This window comes from Podarcis filfolensis (genome assembly GCF_964270895.1).
Source record: "Podarcis filfolensis genome assembly, chromosome: 14".
NCBI lineage: Eukaryota > Metazoa > Chordata > Lepidosauria > Squamata > Lacertidae > Podarcis > Podarcis filfolensis.
The window spans coordinates 6,932,094-6,955,172 of NC_139616.1; the positions used below are offsets into that span (position 1 = coordinate 6,932,094).

At 49.5% G+C, this 23,079-nt stretch overlaps 1 protein-coding gene across 3 annotated transcripts; it reads left to right on the top strand.

The window, feature by feature from the left end:
• Positions 1 to 3,314: 3,314 nt before the first annotated feature.
• DUOXA2 (dual oxidase maturation factor 2) lies at positions 3,315 to 22,378 on the top strand. Of its 3 annotated transcripts, none has more exons than XM_083586980.1 (7): positions 3,315 to 3,345; positions 11,098 to 11,259; positions 13,920 to 13,977; positions 14,358 to 14,492; positions 17,060 to 17,273; positions 19,568 to 19,779; positions 21,158 to 22,378. In XM_083586980.1, exons 2-7 carry the CDS (start codon positions 11,113 to 11,115, stop codon positions 21,358 to 21,360), a joined length of 969 nt encoding a protein of 322 aa, XP_083443106.1. In that variant the 5' UTR covers positions 3,315 to 3,345; positions 11,098 to 11,112; the 3' UTR covers positions 21,361 to 22,378. The 3 variants fall into 3 exon arrangements, with proteins under 3 accessions (XP_083443106.1, XP_083443104.1, XP_083443105.1); XM_083586978.1 differs by lacking the exon at positions 3,315 to 3,345 and adding an exon at positions 7,018 to 7,138; XM_083586979.1 differs by lacking the exon at positions 3,315 to 3,345 and adding an exon at positions 7,486 to 7,517.
• The last annotated feature ends 701 nt before the right edge of the window (positions 22,379 to 23,079 follow it).

The window sequence follows — 23,079 nt, forward strand, 5'->3', positions numbered from 1 at the left end:
ATTGGAGTAGCTACTAAGTGGGTTAAACCACAGAGCCTAGGGCTTGCAGATCAGAAAGTCGGCGGTTTGAATCCCCGCAACGGGGTGAGCTCCCGTTGCTCGGTCCCAGCTCCTGCCAACCTAGCAGTTTGAAAGCACGTGCAAGTAGATAAATAGGTACCGCTCTGGCGGGAAGGTAAACTGTGTTTCCGTACACTGCTCTGGTTCGCCAGAAGTGGCTTTGTCATGCTGGCCTCATGACCCGGAAGCTGTATGCCGGCTCCCTTGGCCAGTAAAGCAAGATGAGCGCTGCAACCCGAGTCGTCCATGACTGGACCTAACGGTCAGGCGTCTCTTTACCTTTAAGCCCCAGCCCAGAGGCCAGATCAAGCCCACCTTTGGTGGCTACAACAGCAAAATCAGTTTAAAAACTGAAACAGACATAACCTTGGGGCTCTGTCAAGCTCAGCATCCTTAACAGAATGTGATATGCCCCCTCACTGATAATCAGACTGATCATTGAGTGGAAATTACCCATTTTTAAACTTAGACCCCTGTGCAGATGGGCAAAAAAGTCAATCCATTTCACTCGTAAAGGCCAAACCTATTTAATTCATACTTTCCAAAAACAATGTGAGAATCCAAAGCACAGCTGCCCTTTGAAATTTGCAGTTTCCTGACCAGCTCTTGTGGTAAACAGAGGTTTAGCTCCACCTGGAGACAATTTTTCATAATAGCAGCCTTGAACAGCCCTGGGATCTCTGGCAATATAAAAGTAGAGACTCTGTATAACTTCCAATAAACCGCATTATCCTGCTATCAATGTGTTAAGCCTTATGGGATCTGCAATAAGGCACCTAAGGGTGCACAGGTGCTCACAAAGGCTTTCACTCTCCCTCCTTGGAGGTTTTAAAGCAGGGCTTGGATGGCCATCTGTCATGGATGCTTTCGTTGAGATTACTGTATTGCACAGGGTTGGAATAGATGACCCACGGGGTCCCTTCCAGCTCTGATTCTATGACTTAACTGGGTTGTTGAGTGATGAGTCAGGTGGTTGGTAAGAGGAGGGTGGGAGAAAGATATAGGGGTGGTGCATGGAGGGAATGCAGAAAGGAGAAAAACCAGTCTCCCTCCAAGCAGGAAGGAGGAGAGAGAGAGATGAAGATCTGGGGCTTTCCCATGTCCATTCTGCAGAAGGGAAGTGCAGGTTATTTGCAGTCTATTGCAGCAATATTTGCAGGGTTGGGGCGGAAGGGGTGCTGAGATTTACTGGTCAAGTTTAGAAGCCTTGGGCAATCATCTCCTTGCCAATTTCAAGGTCCAAACTACAAGGAAACAGGCGATAATATTTACTTACACAGGTACACAGCTCAGTATCTTAACCGATGAGGAAGAGCTGTGACAGTAAAAGGAGTGGGAGCTGATAGAGGCACTATGACACCCGTCCTAACACTGTCTCAAAAAGATGGAGGAGATAAAAGTCCAGAAAAGTTACTAGCCAACAAATGCAATCCAGAATTGTCACTAGCCTAGAGACTAGCCAACTTGCCCAAAAGTACTTTCCAGTATACAAAGCTTGTGAGAATTCCCCCAAGTTAGCTAGAAAGCAGTGATTTGCCCCATTCATTCATTCATTCATTCATTCACAAGGTCTATAAAAAGTTTTTTTCCTAATTATACTGCAAGTGAAACTCACTGGTCATTATTACCTTTCTCAAACGGATGCTCCTAGACTTACTTTTTGCATGCCATTAAATCAGTGGTGTGAGGGACGCGGGTGGCGCTGTGGGTTAAACCACAGAGCCTAGGGCTTGCCAATCAGAAGTTCGGTGGTTTGAATCCCCGCGACGGGGTGAGCCCCGTTGCTTGGTCCCTGCTCCTGCCAACCTAACAGTTCGAAAGCACATCAAAGTGCAAGTAGATAAATAGGTACCGCTCTGGCGGGAAGGTAAGCAGCTTAGTCATGCTGGCCACATGACGCGAAAGCTGTACTCTAGCTCCCTCGGCCAATAAAGTGAGATGAGCACTGCAACCCCAGAGTCAGCCATGACTGGACCTAATGGTCAGGGGTCCCTTTACCTTTAAATCAGTGGGGTGGGTAATCCCTCCCAAGTATGGCTCAGCACCACTGCAGCATATGCCTTATAGCGACTTCCCCCTCTTCTCTTCTTAGAAGAGATGCCAGCAGAAGCACATTGTGGGAGGGCAAGTTTGATATTATGCCACAGCCAGGCCAACGGGAAGACCTCCTGGACCCAACACTCCTATGCCACTTGTGGTTCCCATGCCATAAGGAGGGCAGCAAATGAACAACATGAATAGTCGAAGGTGCACTGGAGTGGGGAACCTTTGACCACCTGCCCCCCATGTTGTTGAATTACAAGTCCCATCAGCCCTAGCAAGCATGGCCAATGGGCAGGGATGATGGGAGTTGCAGTTCAGCAACATTGGGTGTACCACAGGTTCCCCACACCTCCTCGGCACCCAAATGGCCACCCCACAAGGGCTTTGCTATGGGGTTCCTTTCAGCTGCTTTTAAATTTTCAAAGGGTTGCTCAGCCAAAAGGCTTGATGATTGCTTCCCATTTCTGTAGTGCAGGAATGGTTGAACTTGTGGCTTTCCATATATTGTTGGACCACAACTCCTGCCAGCCCCAGCCAGCGTGGCAAATGGGCACAGAGGACAGAAGTTAGAAATCCATCCTTACTACTACTACTACTACTAATAATAATAATAATAATAATTTATTCATACCCCGCCCATCCAGCTGGGTTTCCCCCATCACTCTGGGCAGCTGCCAACAGATTAAAAACAGAATAAAACATCACACATTAAAAACTTCCCTGAAAACTTCTACTGTCTTGTCTGGGAACCTAGTTAGCTGGTCAACTTCAAAACTGCAACATGAATGCCTGCACTTTCTAGATTTGCATCTGTATGCTTTCTTTCGCAAGACAAACTGATTTCTGCCCTGCTCCAGTGAATACTGCAGCATATGAACGGTTTTGCTTTTTCTAGCATCCTTGGCCACTCTAACTTTTCCACTCCGCCAGTAAGGATGCTTCAGCCACCCCTTATGTCTCCTTTTGTTTGGCTTCCTAGACTTCTTCTGACCCTGGTCCTTGGGTCCAAATGTGGCCCTCCAGGCCTCTCTGCTTGGTCACCAGGACTCTTCCAAGCCACATCCTCTCTCCACAGGCCACGTCCATTCTCTCTGGCCCTGTTTTGCACTCTCCTCAGGCACGTTTTTTGTTTTTTGTCTGCCTGGAATGTGTCCTTGCTTTCAGGCAATGTTTCTTGCTTGGCTGGATGGAGAATGGAGAACAGTGTGTGACAGTACGGAGAAACCAGCCAGTTATACAAAGGTAAAGTTTATATTAATTACTCTAACCACTTTCGTCTGTGGCCCCCAGAAAGTTCCCCAGAAAATAATGTGGCCCTCAGGCTGAGAAAGTTCTACATCTCTGCTCTGGGCAAATGTATAGTCACTGGGTCTATATTATGTTTTTGGCTGCCAGAGTCAGTAAATGTCCTGACATCCATCCACCTTGCATTTATTTAACTCTTAACAAAAGAAGGTTATATTTATGCTGAAAGCAAAAGGAACCTCAAACAAAATATTACAACGTAGACTGCTCCTGTTCAGGATTCCAGCCAGCCAGCCATGCCCTCTTGCAAAGTACTCCATTACATTGCTCGTCCCCCATGTTTTTTGTTCCCTCCATTCTACCTGCCCCCACCAAAAAGGATGTTTTGTATGTCCGCTACTTCCCTCTTGTGCAAGTGTGGAAGTGCTGATTTGGCAACATAAAGGTTGTAGCCAATGAACTTTTACTCAGAGTAGAGCCACTGAAAATAATGGACCTATATTAGTCATGCCTGTTAATTTCAATGTGTCTGTTCCTAGTAGGAGTAATATTGGCAACTCTTAAGAATCCTCACTCAGAGAATGAGCTTCCTATTAGTATATAGGATTCTATACCAATGAGCTCCACATACTGTACTCTGAAAAGGGTCTTCAGGTCAAGTGGCTTCCACTGACTATAACCTCTTGGGTCCTGTCTGAACTATACATTTAATGCAGGACCACAGCACTTTAAACGCACGATTCGCCCCCACAAAGAATTCTGGTAACTGTAGTTAGATAAGTCTCCTAAAAATTCTCAGCACCCTTAACAAACTACAGTTCCCAGGATTATTGGGGCAAAGCCATGACTGCTTAAAGTGGTATGATCCTGCTTAAAATTTATAGCGCAGATGGGGCCTTCCTTGCTCCATATTCAAGAAAAGCATTTACTTTGAAGGCTGATCTTAACATACTCCTGCCTGCATAGATGCACTTCCTATTACTCCTCTAAGACTTGCAAATACAGTACTATGACGACAAAACATTAGGAGTTCCGTGAATGCACTAGCAGAAGACAAGCAGTTCCATCTGTTTCACGTCAAGGAACTCTGTTGCAAAAAAGAGGCAGCTTTTGCTACTGACAACACACCCTTCATTCACAACTCTTCACAAAAGAATCTGAAAGGATGTAGATAGAAACAAACACACACACACACACACACAAAAGCAACTATATTTGTGTTGAATAAATATGTTTTGAAATAACCAACAGGTGTGAGTCATTCTAAGGTGTGTGTACATTTGCAAGTGTTGAAACAAAAATCCCAGAAATTCAGGACATTCCTTCAACGTTATTGCACCTGATTGGCAAATGCAGTTAGAGGCATTTAAAGGGGTGGGGGGGAGGGGGCCTTGAATCCTGGGTTTAGAAAAACACCAGCCTTCTGCTCGCACCCAGAGTGGAACCCCTGCTTAAGGCAAATATCTCCTTACAGCATTCCAAATACAATGCACTCAAAGGCAGCATTGAATGTACTTATAAGTGTAACATCGAGTAAGTGGAAAGAACTAGCAAAGCTGGATGTCTGGAAGACGACATCCATCACAACTTGCCAGAAGACCTCATGGGCTACCTCACCTTGGGTACCACTCAAGAGTTCAGGCAGGCAAGCAAACTCAGGTAAGAACATAATAGCCTACTGGAACAGACCAATGGCCCATTAGTCCAGCATCCTGTTCCCACAGTGGCCAATCAGATGCCCCAATGGAAAACCAGCAAGCACAACATGAGCACAAGAGCCTTCTCCCCTCCTGTGGTTTCCAGCAACTGGTACCCAGAAGCATTGCTGCCTGCAATTATGGAGGTACACCATAGCATGCAATGTTGCATACAACATTGGAAGGCAGAGCACAACGATCTATGGCTAGCAGCCATTGCTACCCCTCTCCTCCATCAAGCTGGTGGCTATCACTGGGAACTGCAGGAGCATGTCCCATACCTTAACCATAGCTGTCAACGTTTCCCTTTTTTTAAGGGAAATTCCCTTATTCCGAATAGGATTCCTCGCAAGAAAAGGGAAAAGTTGACAGCTATGAGCTTAACTATGTGCTGCATGAAGAAGTGCTTTCTTCCAAAATCTTCCAAAATTCACCTTCATGGGATGCCCACAATTTCTAGCATTTTGAGAGAGGGAGAAAAACTTTTCTCTATCCACATTCTCCATGCCATGCATAAGGTTATCCATTTTTATCATGTTGCCTATTACTCGCCTTTCCTCTAATTTTCTTTTTGAGCTGAGGAGACCAGAACTGTACACAGTACTCCAAGTACGGTCGCACCATAGATTTGTGTAACAGCAATATGATATTGGCAGCTTTATTTTCAATTCCTTTCCTAATGATCCCTAGCATGGAATTTGTTTTTTGGTTTTTATGGCCATTGGGTCGATATCTTCACTGAGCTATCTACTAGGACCCCAAGGTCTTCCTCCTGGTATATCACCTCCAGTTCAGACTCCGTGAGCATGTATGTGAAAATAAGATTTTTTTTTGCTCCAACACGTCATGTTACACTTTTTTTGCATTGAATTGCATTTGCCATTTTACCACCCCTTTACTCAGTTTGGAGAGGTCTTTGGGACCTTCTTCATGCGACGCATGTTTTCTACCACTGAACTAAGGCCTTCCCACATCAAAAATCACCCTAAAATTACACTGCGGCAGTCAGGGTGTGCTACATGCTGGATCAAGCCACTTCGGATCGGCACATGTTCTAATGTGTCCATGAACGCACCCTCTGTCCTTTACACCTGATGCCTTTGCAGTCAGGAAGGGAACCACAACACACGACACATGTCACGGTTGATCCTGAAATGTGATTGGCACATATACATGAATTCCAAGTCTGAATGAAATAGTATGTAGACCAAAGGATGGCATCAGATAGAGTAAATATTAAGGAAAGCCAGTGTGATGTCCTCCAGATGCTGGCAGGCATCTGCTGGCAGGGGCTGATGGGAGTTTTAGTCCTACACTGACTATCCCTAATATACATGGATGTGCATGTAAACGCAGACACTGGGTAGAAATTCCAGACTGCATCATATACAAAACGCCTGCACTGTTATTCTGTCCTCCAGTGGTGAAACTTAGCCATGCTTCTTTTTCCTTCCAAAGTAACAAAGGGTAGGTAGACGGCAATAAAATTGCCTTAAGACCTAAGAGTCTGCAAGGTCCTCTGTGTGTGCATGCTGGGCACAGTGCCGGATTTACGTATAAGCTAAACAACGTATAGCTTAGGGCCCCGCTCTCTAGGGCCCCCCCAAAAAATTAAAGAAAAAACAACTGGATGTACATTTCGAAAATATACGATAAAAAACAAACAAAATAAAACCTACATACAGCAACAGTGTTTTGCGTTGTGTAGGCTCCTATGATGTAAGTAATGGGAGCCTGCTAGCCTGCTCCCTAAAACAGGCATAGGCAAACTGCAGCCCTCCAGATGTTTGGGATTACAATTCCCATCATCCCTGACCACTGGTCCTGTTAGCTAGGGATGGTGGGAATTGTAGTCCCATACATCTGGAGGGCTGGAATTTGCCTATGCCTGCCCTAAAATATCACACGTAAAGGGCCCCATTACCTTCAGTAGCCCACAGATGTGGAGAAGAAGGTTTCCCTAAGAATAACAGTTCCCAGCGCGCACTTCCCACGGTTTCCTTCCTCGGGATCTTTGCCTTCGGGCAACGAAAAAGAGCTACGCTTGATCCTCGCGGCAGACGAGGAGGCGACCTGCTGCCTTCTTTTCCCAGGTGAATGTCTCCCCCTCTCGCCCGCTCCTTCCAACCCTGCTGTTCGCCCCGCGCCCCGGACACCCTCCCTGTCCTGCCCCCGGCCTCGCCTACCTCACCTGAGCCGCTGCGCCTACTGCTGCTGTCGTCCTTGCCGCCGCCGCTGACGCTTCTCTCTCCCCGGTGTCCGCGCACCACCGTCGCCGCTGCGTCTGTCCGGAATGCCGCCCGTCCCGTCGGAGCCGGGCGGGGAGGGAGGGGCCGGGGGCGGGGCCGAGCGCCTCATTTGCATGACGCCGGCACGCGACCCTCCCGGCCGCTATATAAGAGCGCCGCCCCGCGCCGGGCGCCCACAGCCCGCTCTGCGCTCAGCTTAGACGGCGCCGCCGAAGCCCCGACGGTAAGTCTCCCGCGCAGCTCTGCTCACAGGCACGCAGAAGGGGGCGCTCGCCGCGAAGCGCCTTTGCCTTTGCCCGACGGGACGGGCCCGAGCAGGGAGGAGGAGGCGGCAAAGACCCCGCAAGTCTCTCCTCCGCGCCGCCACCTCCAGGGTCCCTAGACTGAGTCTCCATGGGAGACTTCTAAGCAGAGGTTGGATGGACACCTGTCGTGTATGATCTAAAAGAAATTCCTGCATTGTAGGGGGTTGGACTAGGTGACCCCCAGGTTCCCCTCCAACTTTGTGATTCTGTAAGGCAGAGCAAATCCATCCCTTTGAACCGCTTTTCATGCTCAACTCCCTCCAGCCTCACGCGGGCAATAGAAGCGAGTGTCCCTGGGCGTGCACAGGATGCGCAAGATGTTTAGTGTTCACAGATGCCCACTGACCGTCACCAGAGGTTAATAGATTAGTAGATCCCCATGGGATCTACTAATGCAGGGAGATTCCAATGGTGGCAGCCAGACCCCTTTCTCAAAAGTGAATCTGACGCCAAGCGGGACGCGTGGGGGGGGGGCGGAATTCCCGTCGAGCCATACGTTGGAGATAGAAGGCTTTGTCTCTGAGCGTGGGCAGAGCGCTCCCCCCCTTTCTTTTCTGCCACTATCAGGGAGCCTTAGGGGCAGTGGGTGCCCGTCAGTAGGTTACCCGAGTGTTTTTAAGCTCCCGGTGCTCTCCTTTGAAAAACGGCGCTCTGCCGTCGGGGAAGACACGCGCCTCATACGTCTGCAGCCCCCTCTCTTTCCATAAACCGCTTGCCGGCCCATTTACCGGCGGACTACCAAGCGCGATGGCTCCCTATTACCTCGAGGATCGGTGCATACCCGGGGCTGGGGAGTGCGCTGCGGCGCTCGTGCCCTGCTCGAGGGCTTCCTCACAGGCGTCTGTTTTGGCCCTGGCAGAGTGGGACCTGCCCTTTGGGCTGGCCCAGCAGGGCTCTTCTTGTGTTCTTAAGGCGACCGGCTTTTCTTGAGCGGCTCCCGCCCGTCGAACATTTCCCATTGCCCAACCCTGCAGGGCGCGGTGGGGCGTCGCGCGTTTCGGGCTCCGCGTGGCCGCAGCACGGAGGACAAACAGCGGCTTCTCTATTCTGCGGTACCGCTGCCCCCCCCCCGCCCCCCGCGGTCTGCAGCCTCAGATTTTCCAGACGCAGGTGGGTTTTCCCCAGAGGGTGGTGAGGCAAGGGGGGGGGTGTCCTCCAAAAGCTGTTGGACTCTCATCGGCGCCTGAGCCTCCGCCGCGTCAAGGATGATGGGAGATGTAGTTCAGCGGTGAAGGCGGGCGCCACGTTGGCTACCGCTGGGCTAGAGGGGGGGAATCACTCCCCGCTTTTAATGCCATTGGTCGCGCGTCCTGATCGCCAAAATGCCCGTTTTGGCAAGCAGATTTCCTCTTAAGTTTTGACTGTTTGCTACCTGCGCTAACTTGAAGGATGGGGGCAGCTGTGCATCACAGAGCAGATGTGAGCGGGAAGGGTTAACTTTCGAGTCGTCATCTGCTACCACCCGCTGCTACTTGGATGTAAATGTGCATGCACACACTTTTTTGTGTGTTTGGTCCTCACCATACATCTAAAGCTCTGCCCCCCACCCCATAAGGACCCTGGGAACTGCAGTTTATCACTCAGTTACATATCCTAGTGCCCTTATCAAACTACAGTTCCCAGGATTCTTTGGGAGAAGCTGCACACATGTTTTAAATGTCCAGTGAGGATGTGGAAGATCTGAGTAGCTGACCTCTACTGTTTGCTACTTTTTTCATCCCACTCTAGTTGCGTCTTTCATCACTAAACAACCCTGTGAGGTAGGCGAAACCAAGTGGCAGTGACTGCCTAAGGCCAGTTGCTGTCATAGCTGGGTGGAGACTTGAACCTCATTTCCCCAGTTCCAGCCCAACTATCACCCCAAACTAGCTCTCAAAATTACAGCGGCTGTCCTGTGTCCTGTATATTATTGTGTGCTTCAAAACTAGGAGGTCAGGTGACATTGGGTTTTCCTTTTTCCTTTTAGCATGAGGGGGCTATATGATGTGGCACACAATTACACACACACACACCCCTTTCCAGTTCCTTTCCCCATAATTTTCCTTATTTCAAAGTCTGAAGTCCTAATCTGATGTTAAAACCATCACTTACTCTCCCAACTCCAGGCGCTTTCCAGACCCAGGCTTCCTCTCCAAAAGCGTGGGAAGATGATCAAAAACTTTGTAGGATGCTGGGGAAACAGACAGTGATGGAGCTAAAACTTGTTGTTGCTCTGCAAACATTTCTCAGCCGATCTGAAGGGCCACCGAACCTTTTGCCATGGGGCAGGTGGGAGTTATTAGCAGGGCTGGGGGGGGGGACAGTAGCCATGCCTTTTTCTTTGTCCGTGACTGACGGGCGTGACCTCTGTTTTCTTTGGCTGGCTGGCCATCTGCCCAGGCTGCCTGCTGAAGTTTGTATTTTTCAGCTAACCTACCTTGCAGGGCTGTTAAGTTTGTTTGTTTTGGGGGTTTTTAAGGGAGACACACCTCAAGCTCTTTGGAGTAAAGGTAGCATAAGAGTTAAAACAAACACTTGCCCTCTTCTGCAAAATCTCTCCAAATCGCATCATATTGCTGCAAAGTTTGTGCTCCACCCTCCAAACTCTGCCAAGCCATCGCAGGATTCCAGGGGGTTCCAGGCGCTCACCCCGGGTTGGGTTTCCGTTGGGAAATCGAGGCACAGCAGTACCTTTAAGAAATATAGTTTATTGTACACATTTATCCCTGGGTCTACTGTGGAGAGAGTTTGGAGCAGTGTTTCTCAACCTGTGGGTCCCCAGAATGTTGGACTACAATTCCCATCATTCCTAGCCACCATGACCAGTGGTCAGGGATGATGGGAGTTGTAGTCCAACAACATCTAGGGACCCACAGGTTGAGAACCACTGGTTGGAGTATTACAGTACATCTCAATAGGGTCTCGTTCCCCGGAGCAGTGCAGCACCTGAGTCCAAGGCATCCTGCCTGCCATCTCTGTGCCTCTGTCTCTGCCTGCCAAGATGATCCTCCCTGCCTGGCCTCCACCTGGAATCTGGCCCACTTTCGTTCTTCCCAAGAACCACTGCTCCAAGCAGCTCCTCCCTCTGTCTTGCTCACCCCTTTTCCAGACCTGTTTCTTAAATCACAACATTTTTTCTGTGTCACATCACGCACCCTTGCTCCCATCACTTTGGCAACCTCCTCCCCTCACCAAGCTTCCCTGCTTGGTTGATGGTTTCCACTGAAAGGGATAATGACTTGCTTCTATGACTTTTGTCTTCTATCTTCCCTTCAGTACTTCCAAATATTATCTAAATTCTACCGTGTATTATTTTATAACATTCACTAATGCTGGCCGTTATGGGTGCCCTTTGCACACCAAACTCTGTTATCCCAGATTTGCAACAGTATTTTAGGCGGGCCAAATTAGCCCACTTAAGACATAAAGGGTATCTGCGCATGGGTCCAAAGGCACATGAGGCCTCGGCAGGTCTGGATCTGGGCAGCGTTTGACTCACCTTTCACCTCTGTCTTGCAGGTATCCTTCCTCAGAATGACGCTCTTTGATGGCATCTATCCCTTTTACCCCCAACCCAGGAAGCCCTTTGTCTTTGATGTGGATACCATCGTTGTAATTATTGTCTTCCTTGTAATTGCCTTCAGCTTCCTGCTCATCGTTCCTGGAATTCGGGGCAGAGCGGTGAGTACTGTTTTTGAAGGAGGACCAAAGCTTAGTAGTAGATCATCTGCTTTGCTAGAAGGTGGTCCCAGGTTCGCTTCCTGGCTTCTCTTACTTTGGCTCAGAGAGAGTCACGCCTGAAAATGCTGGGAAGCTGCTGCCAATCAGTGTTGATAATACAGGGTCAGAGTGTTGTTGCCATCCATCTGTGAGGAGTGAGCCTTCAGGGGCGAAATCAAACCACTGGAGTATTACAGCACCTGCTGTGGCTGTAGAGACCAACACAGGAGAGACATGTTTTGTTGCATCCAGTTGTGCTACTACAGGCGCACCATGATGTTTCTTCTCTCTGCACTCCTCCCGGCGATCGTTCCTCCCCTGGACAAAAGGCAGCTCCCTGTGTCGCCCTTTGTGCTCAGAAGAGCATATTATTGAGCCCTGCAATGAAACGGCAATACGTTTGCATTCGTTTTAAATGAAAAGCAGCCTCGGGAGGCAGCGATTTTGAGCAAAGGAGAGGCAGCAAAGGGGTGGCAGGAAGGAGAGGTGGTACCCGACTTTGCTGTTAGAAGGAATTAGTATTTAAAAAGAAAAGGGCTTTGGAGCTGTGTTCACAACCTGTTGTGCATAACACCATCTCCATACGACAACACAACTATCTTCAGTTATATGGCGGTGTGTGGGTGTGCCTGTTTTTGTGTGCAAAGCCATAAAACCACAGAGACTTGCAGCTGCATGATGCAACTGTGAGTGAATGTTTATGCAGGAAAGCAAAGGGAGTGATCAGCGCTGGATTTAGGGTGGTGCGGGAGGTTTCTCACACAGGGTGCTGAGCTGAGGGGGTGCATAATAATAATAATAATAATAATAATAATAATAATAATAATACAATCATAACTCGGGTTAAATATGCTTCAGGTTGAGCACTTTCGGGTTGCACTCTGCAGCGACCCAGAAGTAACGGAACATGTTACTTCCAGGTTTCGCCGCTCGTGCATGCACAGGTGGTCAAAATTATGTCACACGCATGTGCGGAAGTGGTGACCTGCGCAGGCGCAGGTGCGGGTTACGTTTGCTTCAGGATGCGAATGGGGATCCGGAATGGATCTCGTTTGTATCCAGAGTTACCACTGTAATACCTGCTGAGAAGAATCATAAAAAAGCAACTGTACCAAAAGGAATTATTGTGAAAATAAGTACTTGGGAGGAAAGCGCCAAATGTTGGCCTCGCTCAGGGTGCCATATTATCGAAGTCCACCCCGGCAGTGGGGAAGGCAGGCTCAGTGGCAGTCTCCACAGTGGTTAGAGTCAGAATACAAAGGTATGATGTCATATTCTTAAAATGGAAAGGAAACATTAAAAAATAAAATCCTGGTAGTTTTATCAACCTTTTCAGGAGTACATTTCCTTCCCCGTCCCCCACCCTAAAAGAACTGGCATGGTGTATTCACAGGAGTTTGACCACCAGGGGGAGACAGACACTGTGCTATGCTGTGTATTTATTATTACTGTGATTTTAGAAGTACATTTCTATCCTGCCTTTCCTCCAAAGATCTCAAGGCAGCATGTGCGAAAGGTTCTCCCTTCTCCTCTGCTCTGTCCTCACCCCAGTCCTGTGAAGTAGACCAGACTGAGAGATAGTGACTGAGATTTGTAGCTGAGTGGGATTTGAACCCAGGTCCAGCCTTAATTCAGCACTCTTAATTCAGCATCCTACTCTCATGAAGCTGGTGGGGGCTGTGCTTAACCATCTCCTCTCCCCTGCTGCATTTTCCTGATCTAACCCCCCAGCCCCACACCTTAAACTCACAGAAGGGTGGGAGGAAATGCAGGTATCAGTATCATGTCTGCCTATATTCCAGGACATGATTAACAGGTTGACAGCACCCATATACACATATCATACCCCTGTGTAGAGGGAACTGTACTGGCTGTCAAACAGCTATGGGGCCATATTCAGGGTGGCTTAGGACCGGGTTACTTTAAAGGCCGCCTGCCCCTGTATGGATAGACCTTTGAGATCCCTTCGACACTTTGCAGTGCACCTTGCAAACCATTATATGGTGGGGACCCCCAAAGCGGGGCTTTTCTGCTGTTGCCCCAGTACTGTGGAATGCCCTCCCCTCTGACATACATGAAGCAGCAGCTGTCAGTTCCTTCAGGCATCTTTTTGCCCACATCCTTCTTGAGCCCTAAGATTGGACCCCATTTTACCTGTCTGAATTCTCTTGATCGCTTGCTTTATTTGCTTTTAGAGTGGTTTTTATTCTGTCTTTTTGGTTTGTTTCAATGGATGTTGTACTTGCTGTGCATGGCTTAGTGGTGTGGTTTTTTCTGAAATATGAAGCAGTTTGGAAATGCTTTTAATTCATTAAGTAGCAGCTGGGGGAGGAGGAGTTTAGTTCAGGGGAACAGCAACCCTGCTGGTGCTGCTCAGTTAAAAAACCGAACTCTCTCCCAAAACTGTTGCTTTAAAGCAGGGATGCAGAGCCACCAGTTCATGGGCCAGATATGGCCCCTGGAATGTTCCCACCCGGCCCCTTGCAAACCCTCCTCCCCACCCCCACGGCAAGTAGGGCTGGGTGGCGGCAGGAGGGGGGTGGAAGGGAGATGAAATTGTAACCCAAGTGAATAGCAAACCCTCTTTCCCCCTTTGACTTTCCATTCTCTTTTGCTGGCAGAGACTGTACTGGCTTTTCCGGGTCATCGCAAGCCTTTTTATCGGAGGGGTCATCATTGGTGAGTCCCCTTCTTCATCTGACTTCAGCAAACCTCTCTGTCTTTGGCCTTCATTTGTGCTCACATCCACGCTATACAGTTAAAGTCCCCTCCCCAAAAAGAGTCCTGGGAACTGTAGTATGTTCAGGGTGCTGGGAATGGCAGCTTTGCGCAGGGTAAAACAGCCATTTCCCAGGATTTTTTTGTGAGAAGCCGTGTGCCTTAAAAGCTTGGCGTCGACCTGACCCACATTTGCAAACCTCAGCTGCTAATCTGTGATTGCAGAGGGTGGTGGCGTGTGGAACTAAAGGGGTAAATTCTGGGGGAACCGCCGTCCCAAAAGAGGGCGGGCAACACTCTTCTGCGCCCGACACTCACAGAGACTTTCCTCACCTTTGCAGCTGTCCACTTCACCTCTGACTGGGAGAGGGCACAGGGAACAGCGATCACCACCTACAAGTCTTTCAGCCCAGCTAAGGTCCATGCAGAGATCGGGCTGCACGTCGGTCTGGCAGGACTCAACGTCACTCTAGTTGGTGAGTCTGGGGTGCCAACATGGGGGGGGGGAGTCCTAACAGTGCGTTTCCGGATGTGCCCCAACATTTCACAGTCCTATCAGTTCCAGCTACAGTATTTACGGGACCGCCTCTCCTGGTCTGCCCTGCAGAGGACCTTGAGGTCCATGAATAACCATAGTTTAGAGGCCCCGGGCCCTAAGAAAGTCAGACTATCCTCCACCAGGGCCAGGGCCTTTTCAGTGATCACCCACTCTGAGACCCCACAGCTAATTCTCCCCTGACCTCCTTGCTAGCCCAAGTAGGACTACTTCAGCCAGCTAGCCCTGGGAATTATCTAATTGATTTTTGAATTTTATTGTTGTTCATGTTTTTCTACTGTATTTTATGCTGCTTTTATAATTAAGTGTTTTAAATTTGTTGTTAGCTGCCCTGAGCCCAGTTTTTGAACCAGGAAGGGTGGGGTATAAATAAAAATTATTATTATTATTATTATTATTATTATTATTATTATTATTATTATTTATTATTATTGCAAATATCATTGCCAGGTAACGTCCCTTACCATTGCGAGCCCGTGTGGTGTAGCGGTTAGAGCAATGGACTAGGACTTGGGGGGAGAGCAGGGTTCGAATCCTTGCTTGGCCCTGAAGCTCACTGGGTGAAGGTTGTGCCAGTCGCTGCCTCTCAGCCTAGCCCACCTCACAGGCTTGTTGTGGGGATTAATAATAAATAAATAAATAAATAAAATTTTATTTGTACCCTGCCTTCCCCGGCCGGAGCCGGGCTCAGAGCGGCTAACATCATATAAATAATACAATTATTTAAAAGAGGAGGGAGAGAATTATGTATGCCACCTTGAGCTCCTTAGAGGAAAGGCGGGTTAAAAATGTGAGAAATAAACAAACTTTGTCGTGGATTTATTATTACAAATGTTAAAATTTATTACCTGCCTTCACCCTAAGGTCCCAGAGTCAGGTTACAACAATTAAAAGCACCATATTAAAATAACTTCAAAAACAGCTTTCAGACAGAGAAATAAGGTGGATGCGTAGCAGCCGGCTCATCTTCTTAAATTCTTAGCACAGAACAGTTACAAATAAAAGAAGCAAAAGCATCCTGTTGTTCTCTGCACATTCGTGTCACCTTGGCAGAAACTTAAGCAGCATTCTGTAAGGATTCCCAGTAGCGCAACAGGACTTCGCCCCATTTCTCTCCCCCCCCCCAAACCATCTTCAAATGTGCTCTGGAGTGTTGGAGAACCCCAGAACAGTTTTAGGGGTGCTTGGGGAGAGGAGAGGGGCAGAACGTTCCATTGTGTGAGGAGAAATCTTTGCACTAACAGAAACCTAGACTTCGTGTTACGTTGAATGCCACCCCTTGTGTTTACTAGGGTAGCATAGCTCCACTCTCAGAGCATGTTGTCAGCAGCGCGTTTTTGAAGCCAGTTGCTTGCTTCTTAAATTTATACCCCACTTTTCCTTCCATGAGCTCAAGGCCACATTTTATCCTCACAACAACCCTGTGAGGTAGGTCAGGTCAGGCTGAGAGAATGTGACAGGCCCAAAGTCAGCCAGTGACCTTCCTGGCTGAGCGGGGATTTGAACCTGGGTCTCCCCAGGCCTGGTCAGGCCTGCTTGCTCCTATGACATGCGGCGGTATCCCTCCGAGCTGTGCTCCTACCCAAACCTCTTTAAGGATTATGTGCATCTGTGCTGCCATTTCTGCAGTGCACATGCGCCTCCTCGTCCCATAATAAGCAGGAATGTGTCTGTGGGTTGTAAAATAGCCGAGGTTTGCGCTGAGCCATGAATGGCTGGGAAGAAAACATAGAAAAGGGAGAAAGACCCAAGAGTGCCCTAGCCTTGGCATGGCCACTGCCAGTGGTGTCGCAACGGGGGTGCAATGCGGTGCACCCCAGGTGCCATGTCTGGGGAGGTGACAAGAAGGCACCCCATGGCGGCGCGAGCAGCCATCGCGCCACCGCAGCCCCATGTGGAGGATCCTCTGTTCTTGGCTGCAGCCATGAGCAGAGGATCCCGGCACCAGCGGCAAACCACTATGTACAGTGCATGTGCAACGTTGCACACATGCGCTGTACGTAGTGATGCCGCGCATGCGCTGTACATAGCGGTTTGCCACATGTATAGCGCATGTGCGGCGTTGCACACATGCACTGTACGTAGCAACGCCACACATGCGCTGTACATAGTGGTTTGCCACATGTATAGCGCATGTGTGGCGTTGCACACATGCGCTGTATATAGCGACGCCGCACATGCACAGTACCTAGCAGTTTGCCGCCGGCGCAGCTCCAGCGCCATACAGACGGCGTTGGGATCCCTCCGTCGCTGCTACAGCCGCATGTAGAGTATCCCAACACAGTGTGTACAGCGCTGGAGCGGCCACTATGTACAGCGCATGTGCGGCGTTGCTACGTACGGCGCATGCATCATACATAGCAACGCCACACATGCACCCTACGTAGCAACGTCCCACCCCGGGTGTCACGATGACTTCATTCGCCCATTGCTACCACTTCAAAAACCCAGCCCTTCCTTGGACACTAACCAATCTTGCCTCCGCAGGAAGCCCTGTGGAACAGCTCAATGAAACGATCAACTACAATGAGCATTTCTCCTGGTGGTTTGGGGCAAACTACGACAACGACTTCGACGAAGGCTTGGAGCACGGCCTGCCCAGCCCCATCCTCTACGTGGCAGAAAAGTTCACCGGGGACAGTCCCTGCGGCCTCCATCACCTCTACAGAATCGCAGGGCACTATGCGTCAGCCACCCTCTGGTGAGTGGGCCTCGCCAGGCTCCTGAACGGGGGGACCTCACCGCCTTCCCCTAACCTTGCTTCCCCCAGACATCTTGGGACTCCAGAAGGGGTGGGGGGAGATTATTTGAGACCCGCAAGCCCAGGCTCTTATCTCCCCATTGCCTTGTGGGTGGAACCCTGCCCCCAATCACCAAGTCACATTATTTTGCCCATGGGGGTCTCCAGAAGCCCCTTTCAAAGCACTGCTTTGCACTGCACTTTGAAAGGAGTTTGAAGTGATCAGACATCGGCCTCAGCCAGCATGACCAATGGTCGGGGGTGATGGGTGCTGGAGTCGCAGGAGCATCAGCGGGCGGGCACTGGGGTGAGGAAGGCCAGCTCGCTGGTAGGCTCTGCTTCCAGGGCTTCAGACAGAAGATCTTTTCAAAAACTGCATAGCTGAGTTTCTGGATGGAGATGCTGCGAATTGAGGCCTGTTTCCAAGGTGGCGTCAAGTCTAAAGTCATTTAGCCATGAAATTTGCACCAGTGGGATGTTGTTCTGCAGGATAATGCATGAGAACATAAGAAGGGCCATGCAGGATCAGGCCCCTGGCCCATCTAGTCCAGCAAGCTGTTCTCTCTCAGATGCCTGAAAGAAACCCGCAAACAGGCCCCAGTCCCAAGAGCCCTCTCCCCTTCTGAGGTTCCCAGCAACTGAAATTATTATTTGTCGCATTTATATCCCAACTTTCTCTCTGTGAAACTCTGGGTGGCTTCCATAGTTCTCCCCCTCCCCCATTTAACCCCCACATCAACCCTGCAAGGTAGGTTAGGCTGAGAGGCAGTGCCTGGCCCAAGGTCACCCAGGGAGCTTCATGACCATGTGGGGATTCGAATCCTGGCCTCCCAGCCCCTAGTCTGACACTCTAACTGTTAAGCCACCACTTGCTCCTACTCAGAATTCAGAAGCTCTACTGCTTCTATCTGTGGAGGCACAGCTTAGCCGCTGTGGCTGGGAGCCATCAAGAGCCCCCCCCCTCCTCCTCAAATTTGGCCCGTCCTCTTTCAAAGCCATCCAGGTTGGTGGCCGTCACTGCTGCCTCCTGCAGCAGTGAGTTCCATAGTTTAACCATGCACTGCATTAATAATAATAATAGTAATAATAATAATAATAATAATAATAATAATAATAATAATAATTTATTTATTGATTATTTGTACCCTGCCCATCTGGCTGGGTCTCCCCAGCCACTCTGGGTGGCCTCCAACAAAGATTAAAAATACATTAAAATGTCACACATTAAAGGCTTCCCTGAACAGGGCTGCCTTCAGATGTCTTCTAAAGGTCAGGTAGTTATTTATCTCTTTGACATCTATTGGGAGGGCGTTCCACAGGGCGGGCGCCACTACCGAGAAGGCCCTCTGCCTGGTTCCCTGTAACTTGGCTTCTCACAGAGAGGGAACAGCCAGAAGGCCCTCAAAGCTGGACCTGAGTGTCCAGGCTGAATGATGGGGGTGGAGACGCTTCTTCGGGTATACTGGGCCGAGGCCGTCAAGGGCTTTAAAGGTCAACACCAACACTTTGAATTGTGCTCAGAAACGTACTGGGAGCCAATGTAGGTCTTTCAAGATCAGTGTTTTGTGGTCTCGGCGGCCAGTCCCAGTCACCAGTCTAACTGCCGCATTCTGGATTAGTTATAGTGTCCAGGTCACCTTCAAAGGTAGCCCCACGTAGAGCGCATTGCAGTAGTCCAAGAGTGAGATAACTAGAGCACGCAACACTCTGGCAGAACAGTCCACTGGCAGGTAGGGTCTCATCCTGCGTACCAGATGGAGCTGGTAGACAGCTACCCTGGACACAGAATTGACCTGTGCCTCCATGGACAGCTGTGAGTCCAGAATGACTCCCAGGCTGCGCACCTGGTCTTTCAGGGGCACAGTTACCCTATTCAGGACCAGGGAGTCCTCCACACCAGCCCACCCCCTGTCCCCCAAAAACAGTACTTCTTTCTTGTCAGGATTCAACCTCAGTCCATTAGCTGCCATCCATCCTCCAACCGCCTCCAGGCACTTGCACAGGAAGAAGGCCTTCCCTTTTGCCTGCCCCCTGAATCTCCCAACATCCAGCTTCGGGTTGCTGGTTGCTTTGTGGCGCAATCGCGCCGAGAATTCCCTCCACCACAGATGCTGCGTTGGGTTTTCTCTGTTCCGCAGTGTGAAAACCCTCCCCTCCCCATGCAGCCCCTAAACCGGTTGACCTTCTGCCCGTGGAGTGGGTCTCTTCTCCTCTGAGCTGCAATAAATGGTGAGCGCTTTGTCTCTTCCCTGCAGGGTTGCCTTCTGCGCCTGGCTGGTCTCCAACATGCTCTTCTCCATGCCGGTCCCTGTCTATGGCGGCTACATGACCCTCGTCACAGGCAGCTTCCTCATCTTTGCTCTGCTCTCTTTCTCCACCGGGAGAAGTGCTTCCTGCGTCATCCAGTTCGGCCCCACCTCCTTGCAGCTCGCCTATGGCGCATCATTCTGGCTGACGCTGGCCACAGGTGAGCTTTTATCCCAAGGTTACCAGATTTTTTTTCCCAATGAATCCAGGGACTTTTTTCAACTTCAATGGATTTTGGATGGGGACTGGTTTGTAAATCCAGGGACTGTCCCCGGGAAATGGAGATGTCTGGTAACCTGAGCTTATCCTCAGTGGCTGGGGTTCAGAGCAACCTCTGCCTCCCCCCCCAAACAGCCCCCACTGCCTGACTTCTCATTGATGACCAGTCCAGGGGGAGGCTCTGCTGCCATTTTCCTCCTCAATCTGTGTTGCCCCTTTCAGAATTCAGCAGGGAGGAGGAGGCAAAGCCTGAATAATAATAATACAATCATACCTCGGGCTGAAGTTGCTTCAGGTTGAGCATTTTCAGGTTGCGCTCCGTGGCGACCCGGAAGTAATGGAACGTGTTACTTCCGGGTTTTGTTGTTCGCACATGCGCAGACGGTCAAAATGATGTCACACGCATGCACAGAAGCAGTGAATCGCGACATGCAGACATGGGTTGCATTTTCTTCAGGATGCAAACAGGGCTCCGGAACGGATCCCGTTAGTATCCAGAGGTACCACTGTGATAATAATAATAATAATAATTAATAATAATAATTAATAATAATAAATTATTATTATTAATGAGTTTTCTCTGCCAGCCATGTGTTTTGGCTTCCACCCTACCAGTCCCAAAGGGTAGCAGCATCCTCCATGGTGTGAACCTCACCACCAAGTGGGGATTTAGACCCAAGCCGCCCTAGTCCAACTCTAACCACTGCACCACACTGAATGATATAGGAATTGTGCACCCCACAGCATGTGTGCACCATTCCATCACTGAATTGAGAATGACACAAGCAGCGCTGGACCAGTGTTGGTTGCTGTCACCATGGACCATGCAGATGGTCTCTTGTGAGTGTACTTGCATAGTTATGTGGATGGGCACCCTATTGTTACACAGAGCTCTGGATGGGGGATCCTTGCAGAGAATTCATGGTTGTCTGTTGACACATAAAACTCAGTGTTTATTATCTTTGGGGGGGGGACTACAGTATTCAACCATTGGAAGTGAATACTGAGGATCAAAGAATTAACATATAAAGAGCACAAGGTATCCAGGCAAGCAAAACAATAATAATGATCAGAGTTTCAAGCAAAAGTGCTTGAGAAGGGTACAGCGCTGGTTAGGGGGAGATGTTATGGAAGACCTGGAGGAACTTCATTTGAGCCTGAGGTTCCCCACCCACTGCTCTACAAACTCTCAGCTTTATTAAACTGAGCATGAAAACAAGCATGAATTCATCAATGGATGCCATTCCGGCTTCCTTCCTCGCCAGCAACAAAGTCTGTCTTTGGTTCACTAACTGACTGTCCGTCTCTGTGTTTTCCAGGGCTGCTCTGCTTCCTGATCGGAGCCGTGGTGATAACGCTTCACTACACCTGCCCTGACCTCCTAAAAGCCTTCTTTGACCTGTGTGAGGATGAAGAGGAGGAAGAGGGGATGCTAGGAGAAGTGTACATTAACCCCCACTATGCTCGAACGAAGGCAGCTCCTTCGCCAGCCAATTTGAGGCTGACCATCATGGACAGCTAGAGCGAAGCTTGTGGGACCTTCCGGACCTGTTCTTCCAACAGGGACATTGGTTGTGATCTACCCTGGCATAGCCAGTAGAGAAGAATGACTCTATCCTATGCACTGATCCTGAAAAGGGGCAGCTGGAAGCTGGGCTTCTTCGCTGCCCACAGCCTTCGGCACCTGCAGTTCAGCAGCCTTGTTTTTATTAAGTCTGGAGAACAACTGGAAAGCACTTTGCTTGTTTTGTTTGGGTAATGCCTCCAACCAGTGGTGGCTGATGCCCAGTGAGACTGGTAAGGGTGGGAAGCAGGGGAGTCTGCAGTAGAGCCAAAGCTAATGTTAGGCAAAGCCAACTGCTTCCATGCCAAGTCCCAAAAACAACCCTGAAGCCGGGAGCTGGTGGTTGCTCCTTGAGGTGGACGGGCAGGGGGACCCAGCCGGAAGCAGACTGCAGTTGAAGTAGTGCCGCTTTTGCCCTGATAGGTCCACCTCCATGGCCACCAACCAAGGGATGAGCATGGAGAAGTTACAGGCAGAGGACAATTGAGTCCAGAAGAGGAGGCAGGCTGCAAGGAAGGGTTCTGTTAAGCGAGGGCTGTTAGGTGAATGGACAAGACTCGGGATACTGGCTGGCTGGGGTCAGTGGGAGATCTGTAGTTCAGCAGCATCTGGAGAGCCAAAGATTCTCCACCCCTTGTGCAGCCCCTCACCTGAGCAACAAAAATTTATTGGAAAATGTGCCTAAACCAACGTATATAAAGCAGGCGTTGCTGTTTTGCTCTCTGCCTTGGTGGGAGACAAAAGCCACCAAGCTGAATGTCAGAGGTAGCTCTCAAGTCTCACACAGGATGCGGAACTGAACCCTCTTGCACCTTGACTGATCCCTAAGCATCTCAGCCTTGGGCACGGCTCTCTTTTAGCAGCAACCTCCATGTGGCACTTCAAAAGCAGTGAGTGCATCCCAGGAAAGGCCCTTTCGGAGTTCGTTGATGTTACATTTTGTGTTTCTGTGTAGCAAACTGACTTGTTAATAAAATTGTAAAAGCCATTTGTGTTGTATGTCAATGTGTCTGGGTGACGCATCATGAGGTTTGTATCTTGGAAATATTTGTACCAGTGCTTCTGTTTTGATACTCAATTGGAGCGTTTTTGTTCATTCTAGCCTTCCCCAAAATGTAGTCTGAAACACACAGAGGGCACCAGGTTGGGGGAGGCTGGTTTATACCCAGCATGAGTAGCCTGTGGCCATTCTGACATTATTGAGTTCCAACTCCCATCAGCCCTAGCCAGCAGAGCCCAATGGTCAGGGGAAATGGAATATGTTGTTCAAGCATTTAGAAGGCCACAGGTTTTCTACTCATGGTTTATAAAAGTACAATTTCTGATGCAATTATATATAGTTTGCAGAGGTGTAGCAAGGTCAGGTGGTACCTGGTGTGGAAAATATTTTGTCACACACACACCCCCTCATCGGCGGCTCAGGGTAGGCTTGGGAGTCATGGGCAGGTGGTGTGCCCAATGTCACCCCCCCCCTCAGCGATGACACCCGGGGTGATCTGCCCCCCACCCACACGTTCCTATGCCTTTGATGGTCAAGCTGGCATCCAACAACATCTGGAGGGCCACAGGTTCCCCATCACTACTCGGGTATCAAGGTGTCTCTTGGACACATGGTTGGCATTTCCTATTATGCTTGCCAATAGCTCAGTAGCAGTACATCTGATTTGCAGGCAGAAG